Genomic DNA, 22,228 nt, shown 5'->3' on the forward strand with positions numbered 1-22,228 from the left:
TGCAAAAACAAGTAGAGGGAGTCTACTCCTTATTTCATATTGCATTTTAAAAATCTACATTTATTCCAAAACCTTCTAAAAAAGTAAATTTTTTTCTTTTTTCCCAATAGGGATTTTCCTTTTCTTGCAACGCACAACCACAAAAAAAGATTAAAAAAAACAAAAAAAACAAAAAAAAAAACCTACTTAATAATATTAACTATGTTGAAATGATCACAAAAAGTCTGTTTAAACAAAAAGGGAAAAGTAAGATTTTGAACCTAAATAATCACTTTTTCCGCAGATCAAAACTAAAAACAGTAACTAACACACACTCCTAAGGAGAAGGAAAAAAAAAATCCAAACTTTTGTTTATCAAGTTCCCCCCTTTGACTGGAAGCACTATGTTAAACATAAGTAATAAATGCTAATTGTTCTAAATTCAATTTGGGGATTTTCTTTTTCTTAGTGCAGCACTTTATTTAGCCATCACAGATTAATTTTTACAATAATTACAGTGCCTCAAAAGACTTTTTTCCTATAATTATCGCCTTCACAAATTCATTCTAATATATTTAACTTTTCCTACAATGTATTCATTAGTAGACTAAGTCACTAAATCAAATTAAACCTGTGCAAAGTTAGTTAAACAGAAGACTTCTATTGTAAACATAAGCCAATATAAACGTATATATTTTACAACATTGAGAGGAAAGCACTGACCCTGTGCCATCTACCTAGAACTATAATGCATTGTCCTGTGGAAGATAAGTTCTGAAGTTAACTTTTGTTCCCAAGCCACTGGAATAAAGGTCACTGAAGAGGTAAATGCAATATGCACATTACTCTTGCAGTTCCCAATGCCATAAGATATATGGAAGCAAACATGTATTAAAATGGAACCAGCTATAAATTATGGTCAAATGATTTTTTTTAGTTCGATGGGGGGGAAAAAAGCAAAACTCTGTAACTGTTCCTCACCAGACAAGAGCCTTAGATCTTGTACTTCGGCCTTTGGTTTTGTTTCCTTCAGGTGAATTGGAAGCATTTGCCTTATGAGTTTTCTTATGATGTTCAAGATAAGTCTTTTTGGCAAATGCCTTTCCACATTTATTGCATCTGTGAAGAGAAAAGTTTTTTGTGACTTTTACTTCAATACCAACGTCAGCTACTTCATACTTTTTACTAGGAGAGTTAGAAGTGCCATCATGTTTTGAATCACTATGTTTTGCCTCATCCCTCGAAGGGCCTCTTTTTGCCACTTTATTTAGAACAAAATCAATGGGCTTCTTTATAGCTCTGATCTCTAAACTGGCTGTTATTTTCCCAAGATAGCGGGATGACTTTTTATGAACCACAGTTATATGTCGTATCACATCACGCTTCCGACGAGTTTCATAAGTGCAAAGAGGACACTTGTAGAATTTAACATAAATGTTATTCCCATCTGTGTGCAACTCAATGTGTTTAGTCAAGTTCTGTTTGGAAGTAAACTGACGTTTACAAAGTTTACAGTAAAGTTGCTTAAAGTCAAAGCCAGCTGAAAGTTTTGGTTTCCTGGTTTTCTGCTGGCCACCTGCAGCAGACGGACTAGTTGATTTAGGGCTTTCAGAGTCTTGTTTAACTTTATTTTTCTGTGCTGCCGGTGTGTTCTTTTTTTCATTTGAATGATTTGTTCCCTTTAATTCATTCTGTGGAGAATGGGTAATGGAAGGGGGTGAAGATTCTACAGAATCTGCTGGTTCAACTTTAACTTTTATTTCTGAACTGCTGGCAGTATTATTAGGGCCTTTCTCTCTTTTAGAGTTTGTTCCAGAAAGAGTTATCTTGTGGACAATTTGCATATGTCTTTTAAGCATTATTTGTGAACTATATTTCCTCTTGCAAAGGAGGCATTTGCATGCAGTTAAATTGTATTCAGCCTTTGAAGACGACTTTTGTTTTCGAGTCTTAAAAGATTTTTTAGGAGAAACAGAATCCAGGAACAAAGGTTGCCCAGGCTTTGTTGCTATATCAGGAGTAATTGAATCCCTCCTTAGTCCTCTATGAACTTCATCAAAATGCCTCCTTACATTCGCTTTTGTAGCAAATGATTTACAACATACTGGACAACTCCTACTTAATGGAACTAGAACATTCTTACTGCGTCCTTTAGAGGACTGGTTTGGATTCTTTCGTGTTTCAATGTACTTTTTTAGTTCTTCCATCTTTTTCTTGTGTACTTTTCGAATGTGACGACGAACGCCTCGTCTGGAATTGAATTCTTTTCTACAAAGACAACATATCAACTGGTGACCAAAATCAGAATTGTCAGAAGTTTCCAAGTCAGCCTGTGATTCCTGAGGTTGCTCATCAGATGTAGGTGCAACTTCATCTGCAACAATCTCAACAGGAGGGGGCTCTACAGTTTCCACCTCTGTATCTATAACGGGTACTGTTTTAGACTGTTCAGTGCTAGTTTCCTGTATTTGAACTTCGGTTTGTTCAGGAGTACTGCTTGACTCTGTGACTTCAGTAGGATTATCAGTCCTTGAAATATACTGAAACACTGCATTTTGATTAGTTTCTATGGGTTCTAGCTTAATAATATATTCTCGCTTGTCCACACTTGGATATATGGCTTCTAGGAGATCGTTTATGGCTTGACTTTGTTTATCATTTACATCAGGAAGGTCTGTTAAGAAAAAAAACAACATTTTAATCTGAAATAATTAGCCTGCTCTAGCTCTCTAATATTTAAAGTTGTATTATGAACTTCTATCTTAAAACTTATTACATTACTGGTTTGTATTTTTTTATAAGAGCATTATCTACTTTTCTGTATTTTATAATTTATACATTTAATGTAGTTTTACAAAAATTAGTATTAATTAAACTAAAATTAATTTAAAATCTCATCATGGCACACAGATGTTAAGGAATAAATGCAATCTAAAGAGCTACTTCCACTTCTAAGTGCCCTTAATACAAATACATGAGTGTCCTAAACAATAAAAACAGTATTTCAAATTTTTAGTCTAAAATTTTTAGGCTCGCAAAGGCACATCAAAGTTCTTACAACCCAAGATGGATAAAACATCATGAAGAATGTACTATTCTATATAAAGTGATTCTTTTTTTAGGAAACATAACAGCAGTCCTATTAACTTAATCCATAATAAATAATCTAGTCTACTTGTACAGATATCTGATAGAATTGGAAAAGAAAAATCTGTAGGATATAAATATGAATGACATGTATAGAAGTGCTAAACTCAGTCCTATTCAATGTTTTCTTAACATGACACAATACCATTAAAGCAAGTGATTAAAAACTATAGATTTTTACTCAAAAAACAGAGCTATTTTATTTGTACAATAATTACATCCCTTATGGGAAACCAAATATTCCTATTATATATCCCAGAACTATCTAACACTAGTTATGTTTCCACACACAACTCTAAAATCTGGCCACAAATACAGCATCAAATCTGGCTATCCATTTAGAAATCAAGAAATGATTCACTATTGCTCTTCTAGTGATCTTCCTAATTAAAATGGATAAAGGAGTGTCTACAGGAAGGATAACACTTTCACAGAAGTATTTCTAGAGTGAGTATTGCCAAGAGAAGTACACAATAATCCAACAAATCCATTTATCTATATGTCTAAAAGTCAACTCTACACTAAAAAACTGCAAAGAATAACTATCAGAAATAACTAATTTTCTACTAGTAATTCAATTATTAAAAGGTCAGGTTTAAAACTTATCCCCATAGACTGCCTTTTCATTTATATCTCAATGATTAAAAACAAGTATAGCAAGATATAACAGTGGTAAGAAAAATTTCCAAATAGAGGAATTTTTGTTTCAATTATGTGCTATAATATACTTTATATCAGCTTCATGCTAGTAATTAAAGTGGTACTTCAGATATTTGGAGTTTTCATTTCATTCCCATCCCAAAAAAGTTAAATTGAAAAGTACACAAAATCTATAATGTAACTATAGTATCAAACCAAGAAAACAAATTCTATAAATTTGTAAGTCCGCAAAGAGTTAAACCCCTGAACAAGACATAATGAATGTAACCTATTACTTAATAAAATATTTTAAGGAACTTGTACCGGTTCTTTATAGCAAGAAAATAATACCATTATGTATACTGCGTACTTAATCGTACATGGTCGGTATACTTAATCCAACAAACATGTGGCTCCACAAAGACATTATTAGCCTCAACCTGCCTCTGTCACATAAAGCTATTTCAGATCTCAAGCTAGCCTATAAGACAATCTAATTTCTGGTAAAATGACTGATCTATAAATAAATTTAACTGAGAACAAAACTAATCTTCAAACCAAGACCCAGAAAAAAATGGAAAGATTAATATTTTTTAACGCTCTTCACCATCCCCAAGAAATCAACTCATTTACTCATTCTTTGCCCTATTTCTAGCCTCATTTACTTAACAGTAATCTTAGTAAATTAACAGTCATATGTAAAAAGTTGTTAAAGAAGTGAAAATGAAAAATATCAATAGTCCCTTCAAGCACTCATATTTTAACTTAGAAAAATCCTGAATATATACTATCTGGTCTACATAAACATTCAAAAACAATACCCAGTATTTTAATACAAATAAATATACTCATAAATCGAGCCTCCTATATCTTTAGAAAAACCGAAGCAAAAAGCGCTCATATGAAAGTACCTATCTAAGAAAATGAATAAAACATTAAGTCAAGTGTTTAATTTTATTCTCCATCATTAAATTATCAATACCATTTTAACACAAACATACAGCTACAGTATAGGAATACTTAACTAACTATAAAATGCATAACTGAATATATGAATAAAACTTACTGTCATCCATCTGGAGACTTGGTGGGCAGTAGAATTTTTTATGGGTAATTAAATTTGGTAATCCTCTGAAGAGACTGCGGCATAATTTACATTCAAAAATAGTGTCCACGTCTTTTAATAAAATATGCTTAAGTTGTTTAGTTCCTGAAGGAAAAAAAAAAAGAAAACACAAAAGATAACTTTAACACGCACTTTTAACTGGGCAACCACTGTTGACAATCCAAAGTGCAATTACTCTTTGAAAATAAAATACAGACATTGCCAATACACCATAGTGTATTCGGAACTAAGTTATAAACTAAATTTTAAGCAAAATTGCATCATCATTTGAATATTATGACAGCTAAAACTGATATTCTTTTTCTAATTCAGCAGCCAATCAATTCTTAGGATATTCCAACAGTCACTCCAACATCTGGTTGATCATCACAATGACCTGGGAATAAAGATGTACATGACCCACCTCCAGAGATTCTGATTCAATAGATCTGGAATGGGAAAGAAGAATTAAACATGCCCCTTCCTCCCCTACCCCTTTACTCCCTGCCAAAGTATCTGGCTGGTTCCTACAGCTCTCTTCTGCAGTGAAATGAAGATGGAGTTCTGTAATACATTTTCCCCTGATTCCTTAAAGAAAGTCAGAACTGTGTCCCAAGACTGCCTGTGACTTTTTTAAAACTCAAATTACTTCAGGTTCTAGGCCAATATGGAATTCTGGCCATTGAGTGTGAGAGTACAGAATCCTTATCCATAACATGAATTTTGCTTAGGCCTCTTGAGACCACTATACATTTATTCAAATTCTTTCTCCCTCAAAAACTCACTTCAAGTACAATTAATTAAATACTGATAGTTCTACACTTTAAACTAACTTAAAGCCTGTCTTCCCCACTAGATTATAAACACCAAAGCAGCCAAAACCAAACCTGTCTTATTTACAACTAAAGTGTTCAGCTCTCACAATGCTCAATAAAGATAAGTTGAAGAAATGCCACAGATCTAGGGAACCTAAGCATTATGACAGAAGGTCAAAAGGCAAGAAAAAAAAATAAATGGCAATAAGCATCTAATCTTTAAAGTAAAAATATCCGCCAGGAATAAAACACAAACAGAAGATCTTTTGTCATTATTTCCTACAAGATTTTGCCACAGGTAAATTGACAAAATTGATCTGCAGTGCATTACTAATTAATTAGCCTTTAATTTCCTCAAATAAAAAAGATGATAATGATATTGACTTAAACTAAAGAGGAAAAAACAAAAGTGTCTTGAAAAACAACTTTAAGGGGCGCCTGGGTGGCTCAGTCGGTTAAGCGTCCGACTTCGGCTCAGGTCACGATCTCGCGGTCCGTGAGTTCGAGCCCCACGTCGGGCTCTGGGCTGATGGCTCAGAGCCTGGAGCCTGCTTCCGATTCTGTGTCTCCCTCTCTCTGCCCCTCCCCCGTTCATGCTCTGTCTCTCTCTGTCTCAAAAATAAATAAACGTTATAAAAAAAAATAAAAATTAAAAAAAAAAAGAAAAACAACTTTAAGACTATCTAGGTGCAAAGTGTTCTATCACTCAGCAAGCACTTGACACTCTGTTAAGCTCTGGGACTACTAAAGAGCAAACACACTTTACTATCCACCTTGTAAAATGAACAAACCAAACCAAACGTATTTTACAGAATCATGAAAGAAAACATGAACCTAAATCCCAGAAAAATTAAATTACACATCTGGGTTTCTACTGGAAAAATATATATATATATAATGAAATTATTTCCACCATTTCTCAAATTCAAATCAATGTTTACTGCACTAAACCATATTACCACAAAATCAGAAAACACAAATTTAAAAAGATTCAGAGGACAGCTTGAGTATATTCTTTATATAAAAGTAAACTCACACACACACACACACACACACTTTATCCACTTCACATTACAAAATATATTGACAATAGACTGCTAACATATTTAGTTCACAATCTCCTAAGGGACAAACTATGAGAGGCAGACTAATGATAAAAATATTTTAGATAAACCTCTCTACTTGATCTACCTATAATTCCCAAGAACGGTTAAGTGTAGTAAAGTAAAAAGAAAACATAGAAAGTTTTTGCACACTTCAATTCTAAATTAAATTACCTGCTAGACCCATACTAAAGATTCAATTCTGCCTTTAAAGATAGTCAAAAAAGATTGAAGAGCAATGCAAAAATAACCTGAACTAGGTTTAACGTTAAGAATTCAGTTGAAGATTTAAATAGAAAGTATGAGGTTATACATAAAAAAGTTACTGCTAAAAATATAAGACTGCATCCTTAAATCAGAGCTCTCACTTTGTCTGTAAGATTCTCTCAACCATAAAAAAGTCTATACCTATGTATAGATTCTTATTTAGTCCTAGTTATAGAGCTAGTTATATTCAGTAGAGTGTATATCTGTTCCCAATAAACATCCCCCTAAAACAAGTCTCTAGCTCTAACCTGAACGAATCAATCTTAATACTCATTCACAAATGCTCCCCCCACCCCACCCCACCCTACCTACACACATACATGCACACACACATCAACATGCACATGCACAGACACAAGCATGTCGTGTTGATCCAGGTACATCAAATTTCTTTCAGAGCCACAGGTTCACCAATTTCTCGCTCTCTCACTTTTCAGGCCTTCACCTAGGTTTTTCTCTCTGTCTATAACAATCTTCCATTTCCCTAGTCTGGCTCACTTCCAGCAATCCTTCAAATTCCAAGTTAGTTGTTTCCTCCAGGAAGCCTTCTGATGGCTCCTGTTTTTTTAAGAATTCTTCACCCCTACTCCCATAGCACACTGTACATCTATACTATATTATTCCACTATCTTGTAATTACTTTTCTGTACTCCCATTGAAGTGGAAGCTCAAAGAGGAAAGAGAAGGTATCTTTATTCTTCCCACTGTATTCCCAGCCCTCAGAACCATGCCTGACTGATGTTTGTCAAATGACATATTGGAGAACTCTATGTTAAAGAAAACCTTCTCTATAAATTAAACTTTCTTTTAGCCTATTGTAAAGTTGACTGGGAAGTCAAGAGACTTCAAAGATTTTTTTTTTAATGTTTCATTTTATTTTTTGAGAGACAGAGCATGAGCAGGGGAGGAGCAGAGAGAGAGGCAGACAAGGAATCCAAAGCAGGCTCCAGGCTCTGAGCTGTAGGCACAGAACCCGTAGGGCTTGAACTTCACCATGAACGTGAGGTCATGACCTGAGCCAAAGTCAGACACTCAACTGACTGAGCCACCCAGGCGCCCCTAGACCTCAAAGAGTTTCTAATTCTACTTCTACATTTTACAAATGAGAAAAATAAGAGGTCATCCATTCCATAAATACAGACAACAGAAGTTTTTCCCTAAGTTAGCAGTTGCCATTTAAGGTTTTGTTGTTTTTCCCATGCGGTCATAATGGTCTAATCAGCTACTATTTTCTTATTGCTTTGCTCACTAACAATTAGGCACAGCCAATCAACTCTGCCTCTGTCAATAGCTAAAACTTTCTACCACCTGAGACAACAACAGACATGGTCATCTAAACAGCAACATAAAGTTCTTCCACAGCTCTTGATTCAGAAAGAGCCAGGGTATCTTACTCCTCATTATTCCTTTTCCGATATTAATAACTTTTTCTTGCCTCAGGTTTTAAAACTATCGTAGGATGCACTATTTACTGCTTACATAGATCATTAATCAGTATCCTTCCAAAAAACCAGCCCTCCAAAGGGTAAGTTTTTGATGCCTAGAAATTAGCTAATTAGTGAATATTTCAGATTCTCATAATAGGTGCTCATAAAAATTACTTAAACCTCATCAAGGATTTAGTCATGTGCTATTCCTTAATGTCAAATATTCTGTGTGTACTGAGAAAAATGTTTACAAGATTTTTTCAAAAGAAATCAGTATTCAGTTTTACAGTAGGGTAGATTGCACTCACCTTACATGATGTGATAATAATTATAACTCTTCTGTGCTAGAAAGATAAGCTTTCATTTTTTTCTTAATATATGAATATGTTGGTCAATGACCATTCTAAATTGTGGCAATAATGGATTTTTAAATGTTTATGTATTTATTTTGTGAGAGAGAGCATGTGTGCATATGCACGCACGTGGAGGAGGAGAGAGAGAGGGGGGGACAGAGAGAATCCCAAGCAGGCTGGGCACTGTCAGTGCAGAGCCTGATGCGGGGCACAATCTGTGAGATCATGAGCTGAGCCAAAATCAAGAGCTGGACACTCAACCAACTGAGCCACCAGGCGTCCCTAAATTGTAGCAATAATTATTTTTAAGTGGTATACTGTTTGCTTTATTGATGATCCACACATGAGCTCAATCTTTTTTAGCATGACTGTTTAAACACAGTATCATCTCTCAACACTGCAAGCAAATCCATAATTTGTGTCAAAACTGATTTTCAAGGCCGGTATACAAAGGAAATTTCTAGCTGATCTTCTCTTAACAAAAGTTCTCGAAGGTAAAAAACAGGGAAAACTTAAGAAAATTTTAATTATTATCTTAAAACCAGCTGGTTAAAAAAAAATTACTAGGTTAATTATGGAACACTGCCATACACTACAGTAAATTCATAAGTAGAATAAAATTATTCTAGTGCCTACTTGGTGAATCTTTTAGTTTAGTATAACAAACATTTACTGAACACCTATTAAATATTAGGTCACAATGCTATTCACTGGAAACACAGAAGTGAAGGATCTGATCTGTGCCCTTAAGAAATTTCCAAACTAATATAAATGACTGCTCTCCTAGGAACACAGCCCCAGATGATATGCTTTGAAGAAGAATGTAAGAACAACAAATCAAACAAATAAATCTACACCTTTCTTATTTATCCAAAAAAATATCTAGTCTGATTTTAAATTTCCTACAGTTGTTATGTAACAACCAAAAAACAAAAACAAAATCCATGGCACTCTCTTATGTATCTATGATAAATCATACTTGCAAGCTAAGTTTTTGTTTGCAGAGTCAGGACTGAGGGAGGCATCACCATCCAGTCACAGCTTACACTAAATACAAATAATGTTGCTTTAAATAGTACAAAAACAAAACAAAACAAACTCTTCTAAGAAGTTAAATGACCAAACCTAAACTTAAGATGATAATGGCAATAGCAAATATCACAAAAGCTAATTCTCATTTTTCACCACAATTTTACTCCTCCCTAAGATTCAGAAAAGATGCCCTTCCTTGCACAGTACTGTATTCTATAGGCAGAATCTTTTTTCTACGATATTATATATTACCTCTTTTTTCAATATTATATATTACAAGGATTCAAAAAAAGGTATCAACTTCATATTAAAGACCAGTTTTGAATACCAAACTAAATAATTATCATTCTCTTTTCTCTCCATTTTTCTGTTTCTACCCTTAGGATATTCAATAGCTCCTTTGCCTCTAGCAGAAGGCTGAGAGACTAAAAAAGACTATTAAGCTCAATTAAATCAATTTTAATAAACGTCTCATGCAAGTACATCTTTTTGTTGTTGTTGCTGTTACTTAAAATTCTGCTTCCGTTTGGGGAGAGAGATCAGGAAGGAAGGAAGCTAAAAGTGTTAATAGAAAGGAGGAAATTTGAGGATGCCAAGTCACACAGATTGATCCTAGAAGAACCAACACAGCTAAGGCAGCACTCAGGCAAAAGGCAGGGCCCAGTCAAGGCAGTACCAGAAGCCAAGGATTCAGAGCAAACAGTATGTCTCAAAGTCACCCAACCATTAGGGATTTCAGAGTAGAAAATCTATAGTCTGGAGCAAAATAGGCAGCCTAAAATAATAAGGCATCTCTCTACGAACAGATGTCAAACAACAGTGAAATGTACTGTTAAAGCAAAAATGCATAACAGGGTGCAGAGTCAGCTATTACTCATACCGGGGGGGAAAATGAGGGCTATATGTATAGACAGCCTTGGAAGAAAACACACAAACCATGTAGCAGTGGTTGCCTGAGCAAAGAGACTCATTTTTATATTTTTTATATCCTTTTGTACTTCATTATTTTTTTAAACCACAGGCATTTATGACTTAATCCAGTAACATTATTTATTCCAATATAGGAATATTACTTAATTCCAAAAAAAAAAATCTACTCAAATTAATTTACAAGTGAAGCAGCCAGAAATAAAGAGATATTAGAGGTCAAGAAGGATAACTTAAAGCCAGCAAAACAGTCCAAAGCAAAAACTGAAGTGTGAGGCAAAGAGAACAAGTCAAACCTGATCAAGCAGTCAGTATAGCACACAGGGGGCTGTGGACTTGAAAAATGAGAGAACTCCTTCCTCAGCCTTTTATGAACTTCCAGCTTGGGCAGGAATTCATATCAGATCATAGACAGTCCAGTGTAGGCTGAAGAAGGTGAGTCACTTAGAGATGATACAGTAGCTGAAGACAACTAACTGAGCTTAAAGATTAAGCTAGATATCCTAAGACATTACTAATACCCAACCTGATTTAGTTTCTATAGGTTAACAAGAGCAAAAGCATGGACTTCAGATGGTTCTTTAAATGCAATGTGTGTGACCCAGCTGTAAAGGAAAGAGCCTAGAAAGAAATGAGTCACTGAAGGTGTGGTTGGGAGTAGAATGGAACCAGGAGAAACTTACAGGGTGAGAATGGATCTTGGCCCCTAAGTCATGCGGGCCAAGCTTCCATTCTATCCACCCCAAGTTTCGGTCAGCCAGGACCTGGATACTTCAGTGCTAAAGAGCTATCTTAGTAGATTTTAGATTACACGGATATGTGAGAGATTACAATCTTGAGGAAATTAAAATTGCTTAGTACTGAGACATGTTAACGAAGTAAAAAAAAATCTCTTTTTTTAAATACAGAGTTAATTTCTTTGTATCGCTAAGCATATTTCTAAATCACTTCTAATATAAATTAGCGGGTACCTTAAATTTATAGTACTTTCAAAATTTGCCTAAATAAAACATAACTCAGAAGGCAAATCTGCTGGGGACATTTAAAAAAAAACATGTTACCCATTTCACGGACCCTTTTCTTTAGCTCTGATTGTAAAGAAATAGCAAACACAGAAAACAGATATGACCACAGTGCAAAAGAAAACAATTTCATTTTTAAATATTTACCTTCCACAGTTAAACACAGATTCTAAACAGGATCTTCTTGGAAAGGGATATTTTACAAGACAAAGCATTTATGAATGAACCAATTCTTACTTAATCAAATAAGACTATGATAAATTGAAGTAGTAAAAAATAACCTTATTAATTTCAAATTCTGGATTTTTAAATTTTATTCAAATTTTATTTACGTAACATAGAGTGCAATATTGGTTTCAGGAGTAGAATTCAGTGATTCATCACTTGAATTCAATACCCAGCACTCATCACAAGTGCCCTCCTTAGTACCCATCACCCATCTAGCCAACCTCCTACTCACCTCCTTTCATCGACCCTCAGTTTGTTCTCTACCATTAAGAACCTCTTGTGGTTTGTTTCCCTCTCTTCTCTTCCCCGGCCCCCCACAGTTCATCTGTTTTGTTTCTTTAATTCCACATATTAGTGAAATCATATGGGATTTGTCTTTCTCTGTAAATTCTGGATTTGAAAAACCTACAGCAAAGAATATAACTAAATGGGAAAAGCTATTATCTTCATTTCCAGGAGAAAGTGCAAAAGAATTATTTCTCTATTAAAAGTAGCTAACAAAAACTCTGATACTACAAAAACTAACCATTCTCCTGTTACGCCAGAAATATATTATAAATACGGCTCCTAATAAGTAAAATTGTAGTTGTCTTTACTAAAGGAAAATCTGACTCATCAGTTACTTCTGTTAATGAAGGGCAACTATCAAAAGTAAAAAAAAAAACCAAAAAACATCTTTAAGTAGGTTTACCACCTATTTAGGTAAACCTAAATAGGTTTACCACCATCCAACATGAGCAAGGCATGTGTATACACTCAATACTTAACTAAATTAAATATAAATAAAAGCAATGCCATGAGGACTATAGATGAAAAGTCCAAGAAATAGATATTATAAAGTCAGAAAACCTTTTTTATTTTAGATTAAGGAACAATCTATTTCTTAGATCCTAAAATAAAACAAATAGATGCCACTTCTCTTTACAATGACTTAAAAACAAGCACCTCAAAGAATTTATTAACACAAAACAAGTTATTACATATAAATTATCTTTTCCTTTGAATCTTAGAAATTTTTCATTAAAATAGTAAGCTTTAGAATAATAACAAAAGATATTCTAATCTTCTAAGTTTCCATCGGTTAGGTGTCCCATCAATCATGTGTGTCTGCTTATTTATATCTAACTCAACAGTCTACGACGTCAAAGAAGCCAAATCTACAAAAGGTGGATAAGTGGATTATAAGAATCAGAGCAACCTAAGATCTTACTGATAACACAGTTCTGACAGTTCTCAATTATGTATATGTAGTAAGCAACAACTATTTTAAAGCATTGGATTGCACCTGCACAAGTACCCTTATTATACATGCAATTACTATAATAATCTAATAGAAAGAAAAGCTAAACACTTGCATCCGAAGATCCCAGGGCTGGAGTATTTTTCCTATCTTGTGCTCTATTTAAGATATTGAAACTCCAGGGTTAGGCCAAAGAAGAGGAGTCACATAAAGAGTGATGATAAAGTAATTAATCTAAGATAAGTGACATCTCAGACGCTGTGAATAAAGTCTACTCTGCCAATGCTTTTAAAGACCCAGTAGAATTCACCTTTGAGAGTTTATAAAGAATATGCCAAAAAATAAAAATAAATCATTAAGAGGCACTTTACCAATAAAAATACCACATGTATTTCTTTATAATAAACAAGCTTATTTCCATATTAATACATAATACATAGTACTGAAAAAGAATCTAGATCAAGTCAATATTCATCCACTTTTTTAAAATATGGCAATTAAAAGTATTCTATAAAACCAATGTATACATTTTAATATTTAAAAAAAATTAATTCTAAGGATTTCTAGGTAGTTTTTAACTACGATGTGAAGATTGAAAAATACATCCTAAAACATTCATACCTGATCGAAAGCACTCAATTATTTGCTGAATACCAGATTTGGATGTCTGTAGTGGTTGCTGTAACAAAGGAGCATCTCCAGGTTCCAGGATATAAACTACATGGAAGACAAACACCCACCCCAATCCCCACAAAAAAAGGGTTATTTAAATCATTTACTATTAAAGTAAAACAATGGTTTGCTACAATCATGTTAACGATAATCACACTTGTTTGTATATATTTCACCAGCATCTTTGTAAGGCAAAATGAAATAATGCAAAAAAATAAAATTACCCTCAATTCAAGGCTAAATTAAAGCTACATAAGGCTTCAAACACAAAGATTTACTATTTTGGTATTACTTAGTACCTATTTGTCATGTCTGCCTTTTTATTCCCCTTGAAGAAGAACTACTGTATTTAACCAAAATTCTAGGGCAATCATGGCCTAGCCACATCTCATAAACCATTCCAAAACCCTCTGGACAATCTAGTACAAATGTACAGGCAATTATGAGAGCAAAACTCAAAAACCACTGCCTAAGGAAAGAACTAGTGAAGTGCACAATGATAGATGTTCAAAAATGTTCACTGCAGCACTCTGTAGCGCTGTAAATAATTCAGAAAAAAATTCAAATTTAAAAGTCTTTCAACAGGAACCAGACTAAATAAACTATGAAATATCCCTACAATGGAATCCTTCATGGCTGTTAGAAAGCATGAGCTAGATCTACATATACTAACAACAAAGAACGTCAGTAATAGATTAAGCAACAAAAACAGGTTGTGGAATATGATCTCACTCATATTAATGTGTATTTCAATAAATACAGAAAGAAGTTTAATGTACATGTGTGTATGTACAGACATTAATATAAACACAAAAAGTCTGGTGGGATACCAACAAAACAAGGGTTCTGTCGGCGGGTTTTACAGGGGAGATTTTCACTTTCTACCTCATACTTCACTAGTGCTTCAGAGCCTGCCTGGGCTTTTAGAAGAGTGCATGCTAGAAAAAACACATTTCTATAATGAATAAAAATAATATTTCCACTTTAAAAATAAATTTTTTCATTTTCATATACAAAGGTCTCTTCCAAAATTCTCAGGTTCACAGTGTAATTATGTAATAAATTAGATTATGATAAAAAGTAACTGCGAAGGAAAACTGAGTTTTCCCATCAGATACCAAATAAAGACATGATTGTGGTACAAAAAACCAGCCACTTTAATTAACTCTTTTTTCAATATGTTATAATGTTCTACTCAACTATTACCATCTTAAACCCAGGATCGTCCAGTCTGTGGGAAAATTAAGAGGGAAAACAATGATGTGTGCTGCTACTGCTTCAGGACCTGGTCTTGGACAGCATTTAGCTTTCTGATAAGGGGGCTAAAGCTTGCTGTGCTCAGTATATACACACAGCCTTAGATTCTCTTTAAGTCTTCAAGTCTGGTGCTCAGTGGTCACCAAACGGGAGGGACTATGTCTCAGGACTAAGTGATTTTATTAAGTACACTTTCCCAATTTTAAGAGATACTCTAGGAGTATTTTAAATGAATCACCCACAATTCACTCTGAGAACACTGATACTGGTAGTGTTCTACCAATTGGTAGTCCAACTCTAGACTTGGACTTACTGCACCAAATTTTTTTTTCTGACATTTATTAGATACGACTAAAGCAAATTAAACTCTCTGATCTCTTTTTCATCTCTAAAATGGGGATAATAAAAGTACCCAAATCACAGGGTTGTATGAGGATTAAATGAGTTAATGCAAGTAAACTAGTTAACTGGTTAAAACAAAGCCTATGTTATAGTAAGTGCTCAATAAATGTTCTATCACCACCACCACGACCAACATCATCATGTACAAATCAACTGCTTTCTGACACAAAAAACTGAAAAATTGTCTCCAAAATCTAAGAGAAGGAGAATTCAACCCCTTAAAGATACAATAGCAGAAGTTTGTAAATAAATCGATGATACCATTTATTGGGATTAGATGGATCTCTTTTCACTATTTGTACATTATAACATGTGACAAAAGTTTACAAAAAAATAGTAGTTAACTACAAAAAGAGGGTAAAAATTTTATAGTTGTAAAGAATCAAAAGCATCAAGGCTTGGCTCTATAAGTGACAAGAAATCTAGAAAGGGACAATAAAAAAACAGTAATGAATAAGGAAGGGATAAGGGGAAAAAATGATAACTCGTCCTGAGAGTCCCCTTTCCTCATTTAAAAATGCTCCAGAAAACTTTCTATAATACATCATCTTCCACTTCCACATGACAACATCTGATTTCAAAGCCAGAGCAAAATTTTGTTACCTAATCACCTTCAGAACACTGCTACCACGAGACACATCAACATGTGTGTAAGAACCCCAGGGTTAGCTTACTTATCCAGATACATCCACTTAATATACAGATCTGTGTAGTTCCCATTGTAAAAAAACAAAACAAAACAAACAAAAAACTTCTTCACTTGAAAATACACTCTCAACCCTAAAAAAGTTTATATATTAGTACTTTATAAAAGTTTCCTTTCATATATCCCATCATCCCTCCCAAGATCAGTTTACATGACCATTAGGAAAAAAACCATCATCACCCTCAAATCAAAACACCCAAACACTCAGAAGTTAACATCTGTCTTTACATCCTTCCAAGAACACATTTCCCAGAATCAAATACCTACTTTTGCAACAGTCTCTCCTAGCTTAAAACGAGTGCTTTAAAAGATCTTTCGTCTGGCATTTACTTACAAACAATAGAGCACAGGGAAGTAGCTGGAGGGTGGAGAAGGGAACTGCAGAGAAGGGGAGAATACATGACGAAAAGATATTGTCCATGTATTAATAACTGATGGGAGTTGTGTGTCGGTTATATCAGGTTCCTTATACCATTCTCTCTACTTCTGAATGTTTGAAAATTTCTGTCAGGAACATTCTTAAAACATAACTAAAAAAGTACTTCACATACACTGACAGGCTTATAACACCACCCTTCACTACGAATTGACCATCCTCTCAAGGCCTCCTCAGGAACACAGTGCTCTCATCCAGGAACCCTCCCCCACCCCCACCCCCCCACCCCCCATTCATAATTCAAGAGAATAGACCTCTGGTAATTGGCCATTAGAAGAATTTCTCAAACACCATATTATCTTCTTCCCTCCAACTGAAGGCATCTTCTTTCAAAAACTATCACATCATAACATATTCCTCTTGGTACTGGAAATATCCTCCCACTCAGCACATAACTTCCTCTGAAATAATGACAATTAACTACTCTACAGGTTAACAAACTTTTAGCTTTCCACCACAGTAGCCTTTGGAAAGTGTTTAATTCTAGCTAAGAAAGCAAAGAGACACTAACTACTTTTGACCTGGTCACTGAAAAAGTTTCTCATAGAAGAAAGTTTAACTTTTAAAATTAATGCAACTTAGATGATTTGTTAATGAGGGAGAAAAAGCAAAGAGGTTCCAATACATATTAAAAAGTTCAACTGTGAAAAACATCTTTAAAAAGACACTGAAGTCTCTAGGAAACTTTAATTATCAGAATACACTAAATAAGGTACAGCCACAAATTATCTTATTTACTTTATATCCATCTCCTCCCACTCAAAAGTTCTATAAGGGGATGACCTTATCTGTTTTGTTCGCCACTTACATCCCCATTGCCTTGGACAGTACCTAGCACCTAACAGGTGCTCAATAATAACTTGTCAAAGAAATAAAGAAACAAAATGAACACATAAACTTCTTCCTAAATAAGAAGCTTTAACAAAATGATTTCATTAACTAATTCAACTTAAATGACTTGAAATGTTTAAAAAAAAAAAAAACACAAAAAACAAAAACAAAAAAAACACCAAAACTAGAATAAAAGGTCAGTAGAACACAATTATAAAAGGCATTCACAGCCTTCTACTTCAAAACTAGCAAACTCCAATATTTAGTAAAACATAAATGACACACAAAATATGCAGTATGGAGGGGTGCCGAAAATTACATAGGTCAGGGACAGTTGAACAGAAACTGGGTCCCATCCTGGGACTATTTTATTAGCAGAAGTAAGTTATTACTGATTTCCAGCAAGCCAGTGGGGGGGATGGGTCACAGCAAATTTTATTCTCATGTGTACCAAAGTTTTCTGAAAATAGGAGTTCTTCCTCTTTACCACTACCATTTTTTTTCCCATTAGTCAAAAAAGTTCACTACTTGAAATGAAGTCTACTGTGATATAGGACCAAGTACACTGGAGCCGTTAAAATACTCCAACAAAAAACAAGCACAAGTGTAAAAAGTTCTAATACCTTTTAGGTCAAAAATAATGATAAACACCTGCCTTTAAACTAGAATAGCCTCTGTCTGGTCTGGTCACATATGTATTCAATGATTCCCTTGTAAGTTGTACCTCTATATGTTTGTGACAAAACACATCAAACTTCTAATAACTAGAAAAACTTAACAGTTTATATGCTCCATTTATCAAAGTTTTCTAATATTCTTCATGAGACTCAAAAAAGGAACTTTTTCATTCCATAAATCCAACTAAAAACAGTTCCACTGAGTACACTATCCTTATGGATCCTTAAGTAAAAACACTTATGTATTCTACCTAAAAAAATCAGCCTTTTTTATTCTGCCATACACTGTGTTCTGTCCAAAAAAATTTTTAAAGGCTGCAGTGAGCAAAAAGCGGATTCTTCCAACAAGTTGAGTTTAACAAACTTTTTAGCCCAAACGAAACTCATTTTTTGGCTCTAACCGCCATTCCCTGATAAAAACGCATGAGAAACTTTAACTTTCAAAAGTTTAAATGAATCCACTTTCACGAAGACAAATGCTAGCATTCTATTACCTATTTTCTCCTTTCTCTTCAGTTTGAAACATTCAAAGGGCAAGGGGGTATACTACTAACTGCAGGCTGCCTTGAAAGCAGGAAAACGGACTGAGTGATTGATCTTGTGGAAAAGATTTAAGGTGACACTTGCAGTACTTTTTTTAAGGGATCAAGCAGGGGAAACCTCTTGTTTGTACAAGCTTTTAGTTTCATAACTAGTTTTATGCTGAGGAAAATTATAGCCTGCTTCCTTAGCAATGACTTCTTGGGCAGGAAGGAAACATAAGGCAAAGTGACCCTGACGGAGGGCAAAGTAACTGGAGAAGAAAGGAGTATACCTGGTTCACAGCATCCGTGATGATGGTGGTCAGTCTGACAGTATTTGTCCCTTAAAGGCATTTTCAGTGGGCGAGACCTACTTTCCTTTCACTGTAAGAAGCTCTTCATTGCGGCTTGGCTGTTGAAAGAAGCACAAACCCGTCACTCAGCCTGAACTTCCTGGGGGGGCTCTGGTTCTATTTTCCAGATACGTTCCCTCCACCCGCGCGCTCCGTTTTCCCTCCACGGACCCGCACCTTCCTCTAGAGCTGAAAAAGAAACATGCACGAAGGCTTCTCCAGCCCAAACTCCCGCACAGGTTCACCGCCCTACCCGGAAACGCAGCCCGGGGCGCGCAGCGCAAGGCGAGGGCCTGGCCGGCTGCGCGGGCGGCAGCGGCCTCGCCGGCCCGGGCGGGCGCGCGCGGAGACGGAGGCGCGGAGCGCGGCGGGCACGGCCGGCGCCGGGGCCCGCGGGGCGGCGGGCGCGGCGACAGGGGCGGCCGAGGTGCGACTCCCGCCGGAGGCCGGCCCTCGCCGCGCTCTCCCGCCACGCACGTGCGTTGGGGTCTCTCCGGCGGAGCCCCCGTCCCCATAACCAAGTGCGCCCAACTTACTTAACTCCTAGGGCGGGCCGGCGGAAGGAAGGAAGGCAGGCCGGGCAGCCGCGGGGACAGCCTGGCGTGGGAGGCGGCTTCGGGCCCCACCTGGCGCAGCCTCGGCGGACCACGCGAAGGGAACCGGGGTTCGGGCCCGACGCGCTCCCAAAGAGTCCCCGCCGGCGCTGACGCGGAAGCGCCACAGCTCACCACGTCCCTCCGCGGCCCGAGGCGACGGCGACGGAGGCGGCGGCTCACGGCGTCCCTCCGCGCTGTGGAGCTGGGCGGGCGGGTGGCGCGCGGGCGCAGGCAGTTGACAGGAGGAACCGCCCCGCAGAAGCCGCAGCCGCCCCCGAAGGAGCCGGAACCACAGCGGGCAGGACCTGGGCGCCCCTCGCCGGGGCAACGGCTGCCGCCGGAGCCCGGCTCCCCCCAGCGCCGTTCCACCTGCAACGGTCCCTCAGGCTTTTGGAGAGGGCGGGGAAGAATGGGGGTCCCCCCCACCTTGGGCCTTTTTTGGTAGTAGTTGTTGTTTCAGGAAACTTTATTAAGTCAGTTTCTCTCTCTCTCTCCGTCTCCCCCTCCCCGAAGAGCCTGAGCTACCGCCGCGGAGCGGGTAGGAAGGGGGAAGCAGAGACTCCCGCAGCGACAGGGAGCGACTGACTGACCCCGGACGGAGATGGGGCGAGGGCAGGAAGTGACAAGCTCTCCGAGTGGGTGGGGGGAGTGTGGCCGGCACGCCCGGGAGCGCCGCGCGCATGCGCCCGGCCGGGCGCCCGGGCCTGTGGGGAGGCTACGCGCCGCGGCCGGGCCAGGCGAGGGAACCTTGGCCGGTGGCCCTCGGGCCGCGACCGGTGTCCCGGGCCGGCCCCTCGTACGCGCGTCCTCCTGCGGGCCGACGGAGAGCCGAAGCCCCGGGTCGTTTGTGCCCGGGAGACGGACGGGCTGATGATGGGCGACCAAACTGTTGCTCTCGCTTTTCTCCTTTGAGTGGAACCAAACCTGGGAGGGTTGGAAAAGCACGGGAATGAACTGTAGGGAAAGGTTGGCAAATGGGTGAGCCGTAAGTAGTGGTGACTCCGAAAAGATTGTCAGCACACTTATAAAATGGTAAAAGCCGATTTAAAAAAAAAAAAAAAAAGAAAAACCAACAATTTTCGAAGCGTGCCTCCCAGAACTCCGTGGTTTTCATCAGGTCTTTGGGAGGAAAACTAGTGGTGGAGGATCGGCATGGACTGCAGCGGCACTGCGCTTCTGGGACCTGAAGGCGAAGGTGCGTCACATGGGCAGTATGCACTTTCCCTCCTCTTCGGTGCCCGCGTCCTGCTCGGAAAATCCCCGAAGATCGAGGTCGTCTGTCAAATTCCGCAAACCCGTGTGGCCGCCTCTTGGGGCAGGAGAGGCTGCCTCCTCACCGCCCAGAACGGAATTCTGGTTCTCCAAGCAAATACGTGTCCACCGACGGTCGGGAAATTTTAAGGGAGAAAAAAGCCCATTCGCATTGTTAGCTCCTCGCGCCGAAATTGTCGGTTTGCTGGGTCCTGAAAGAGCAGTTTAGCAGTAGGTAGGCTCAGTGTGTATTTTGGAAGAGCAAACTGTGGCTGAAATCTGTTTTCAAAATGCATAGGAAAGTTTGTGGTCGGTCCAGTAATTAATTGATAAACTTGTTATTGTAAAAATACTGAACGGAGCATCTGCATAGGTCTTGAACGATTGTAGCAGCTTGATTATAGGGGTGACAGGAAAAGGAAGGAAAGCGATCCACCTTTTTAAAGGAATTCCAGGTACTGTACATTTACACACCAGCCACATGAGTGTTATGTTGGATCATTTTTTTTCTGTGCCATTGTCAAGAAGCATCACACAACGTCAAACTAAAATGTAATGCCACAACTTATATGTAAAAGAAATTATGGTACGTCCATGTGACGGTGTTTGTTATGCAGCCAATAAAAATCATTTTGTGTAATATTTAATTGTATCCAGTATACTTAGGCGTATCGAAAAAAATGTGACACCTGAACAGTAATTTTTAACATTGGAGTTCTTTGGTAAAATTTAAGGTGAAATATTTTCATTTTCAGAGGATCTTTTCCTACTTTTATAAGCACACTTCGCACAAGTTAAAAAATGAATATACAAGGGGCGCCTGGGTGGCGCAGTCGGTTAAGCGTCCGACTTCAGCCAGGTCACGATCTCGCGGTCCGTGAGTTCGAGCCCCGCGTCAGGCTCTGGGCTGATGGCTCAGAGCCTGGAGCCTGTTTCTGATTCTGTGTCTCCCTCTCTCTCTGCCCCTCCCCCGTTCATGCTCTGTCTCTCTCTGTCCCAAAAAAAATAAACGTTGAAAAAAAAAATGAATATACAATTTAAGTTGCCATAAACCTGAAAAGTCACTGCTTCAGATATGTGAGTTCTAAATGTTTGCAGACCACATATGAGTAAAGAATGGTTAGCTTCCTGAGTAACCTAGAGGGTAACCCTGGTACTAGAGGGTCCCCAAAACTGCTTGCTAATAGAATAAATTTTAAACAATTTTTGAGAAATTAGAATTATGGACACAATTGCAATGTT

General features: G+C 37.5%; 1 protein-coding gene across 8 annotated transcripts in view; it reads right to left on the bottom strand.

The window, feature by feature from the left end:
- ZNF800 (zinc finger protein 800) overlaps positions 1–21,623 on the bottom strand; it is a 52,872-nt gene extending 31,249 nt beyond the window's left edge. For 2 of the 8 annotated variants that reach the window (XM_045495509.1, XM_045495511.1), the window contains exons 1-5: positions 20,162–21,623; positions 19,080–19,198; positions 13,906–14,001; positions 4,832–4,975; positions 961–2,653 (exon numbers count right to left, since the gene is read on the bottom strand). In XM_045495509.1, the coding sequence (XP_045351465.1) occupies positions 961–2,653; positions 4,832–4,975; positions 13,906–14,001; positions 19,080–19,140 (1,994 nt within the window). In that variant the 5' untranslated portion in view covers positions 19,141–19,198; positions 20,162–21,623. Of the gene's footprint in view, positions 1–960; positions 2,654–4,831; positions 4,976–13,905; positions 14,002–19,079; positions 19,199–19,316; positions 19,430–19,675 lie in introns of those variants that run through there. The other 6 variants (XM_045495506.1, XM_045495514.1, XM_045495507.1 and 3 more) reach the window with 5 other exon arrangements.
- Positions 21,624–22,228: the final 605 nt, after the last annotated feature.

This window comes from Leopardus geoffroyi, chromosome A2 (assembly GCF_018350155.1).
Source record: "Leopardus geoffroyi isolate Oge1 chromosome A2, O.geoffroyi_Oge1_pat1.0, whole genome shotgun sequence".
In the NCBI taxonomy this organism is placed as follows: Eukaryota; Metazoa; Chordata; class Mammalia; order Carnivora; family Felidae; genus Leopardus; species Leopardus geoffroyi.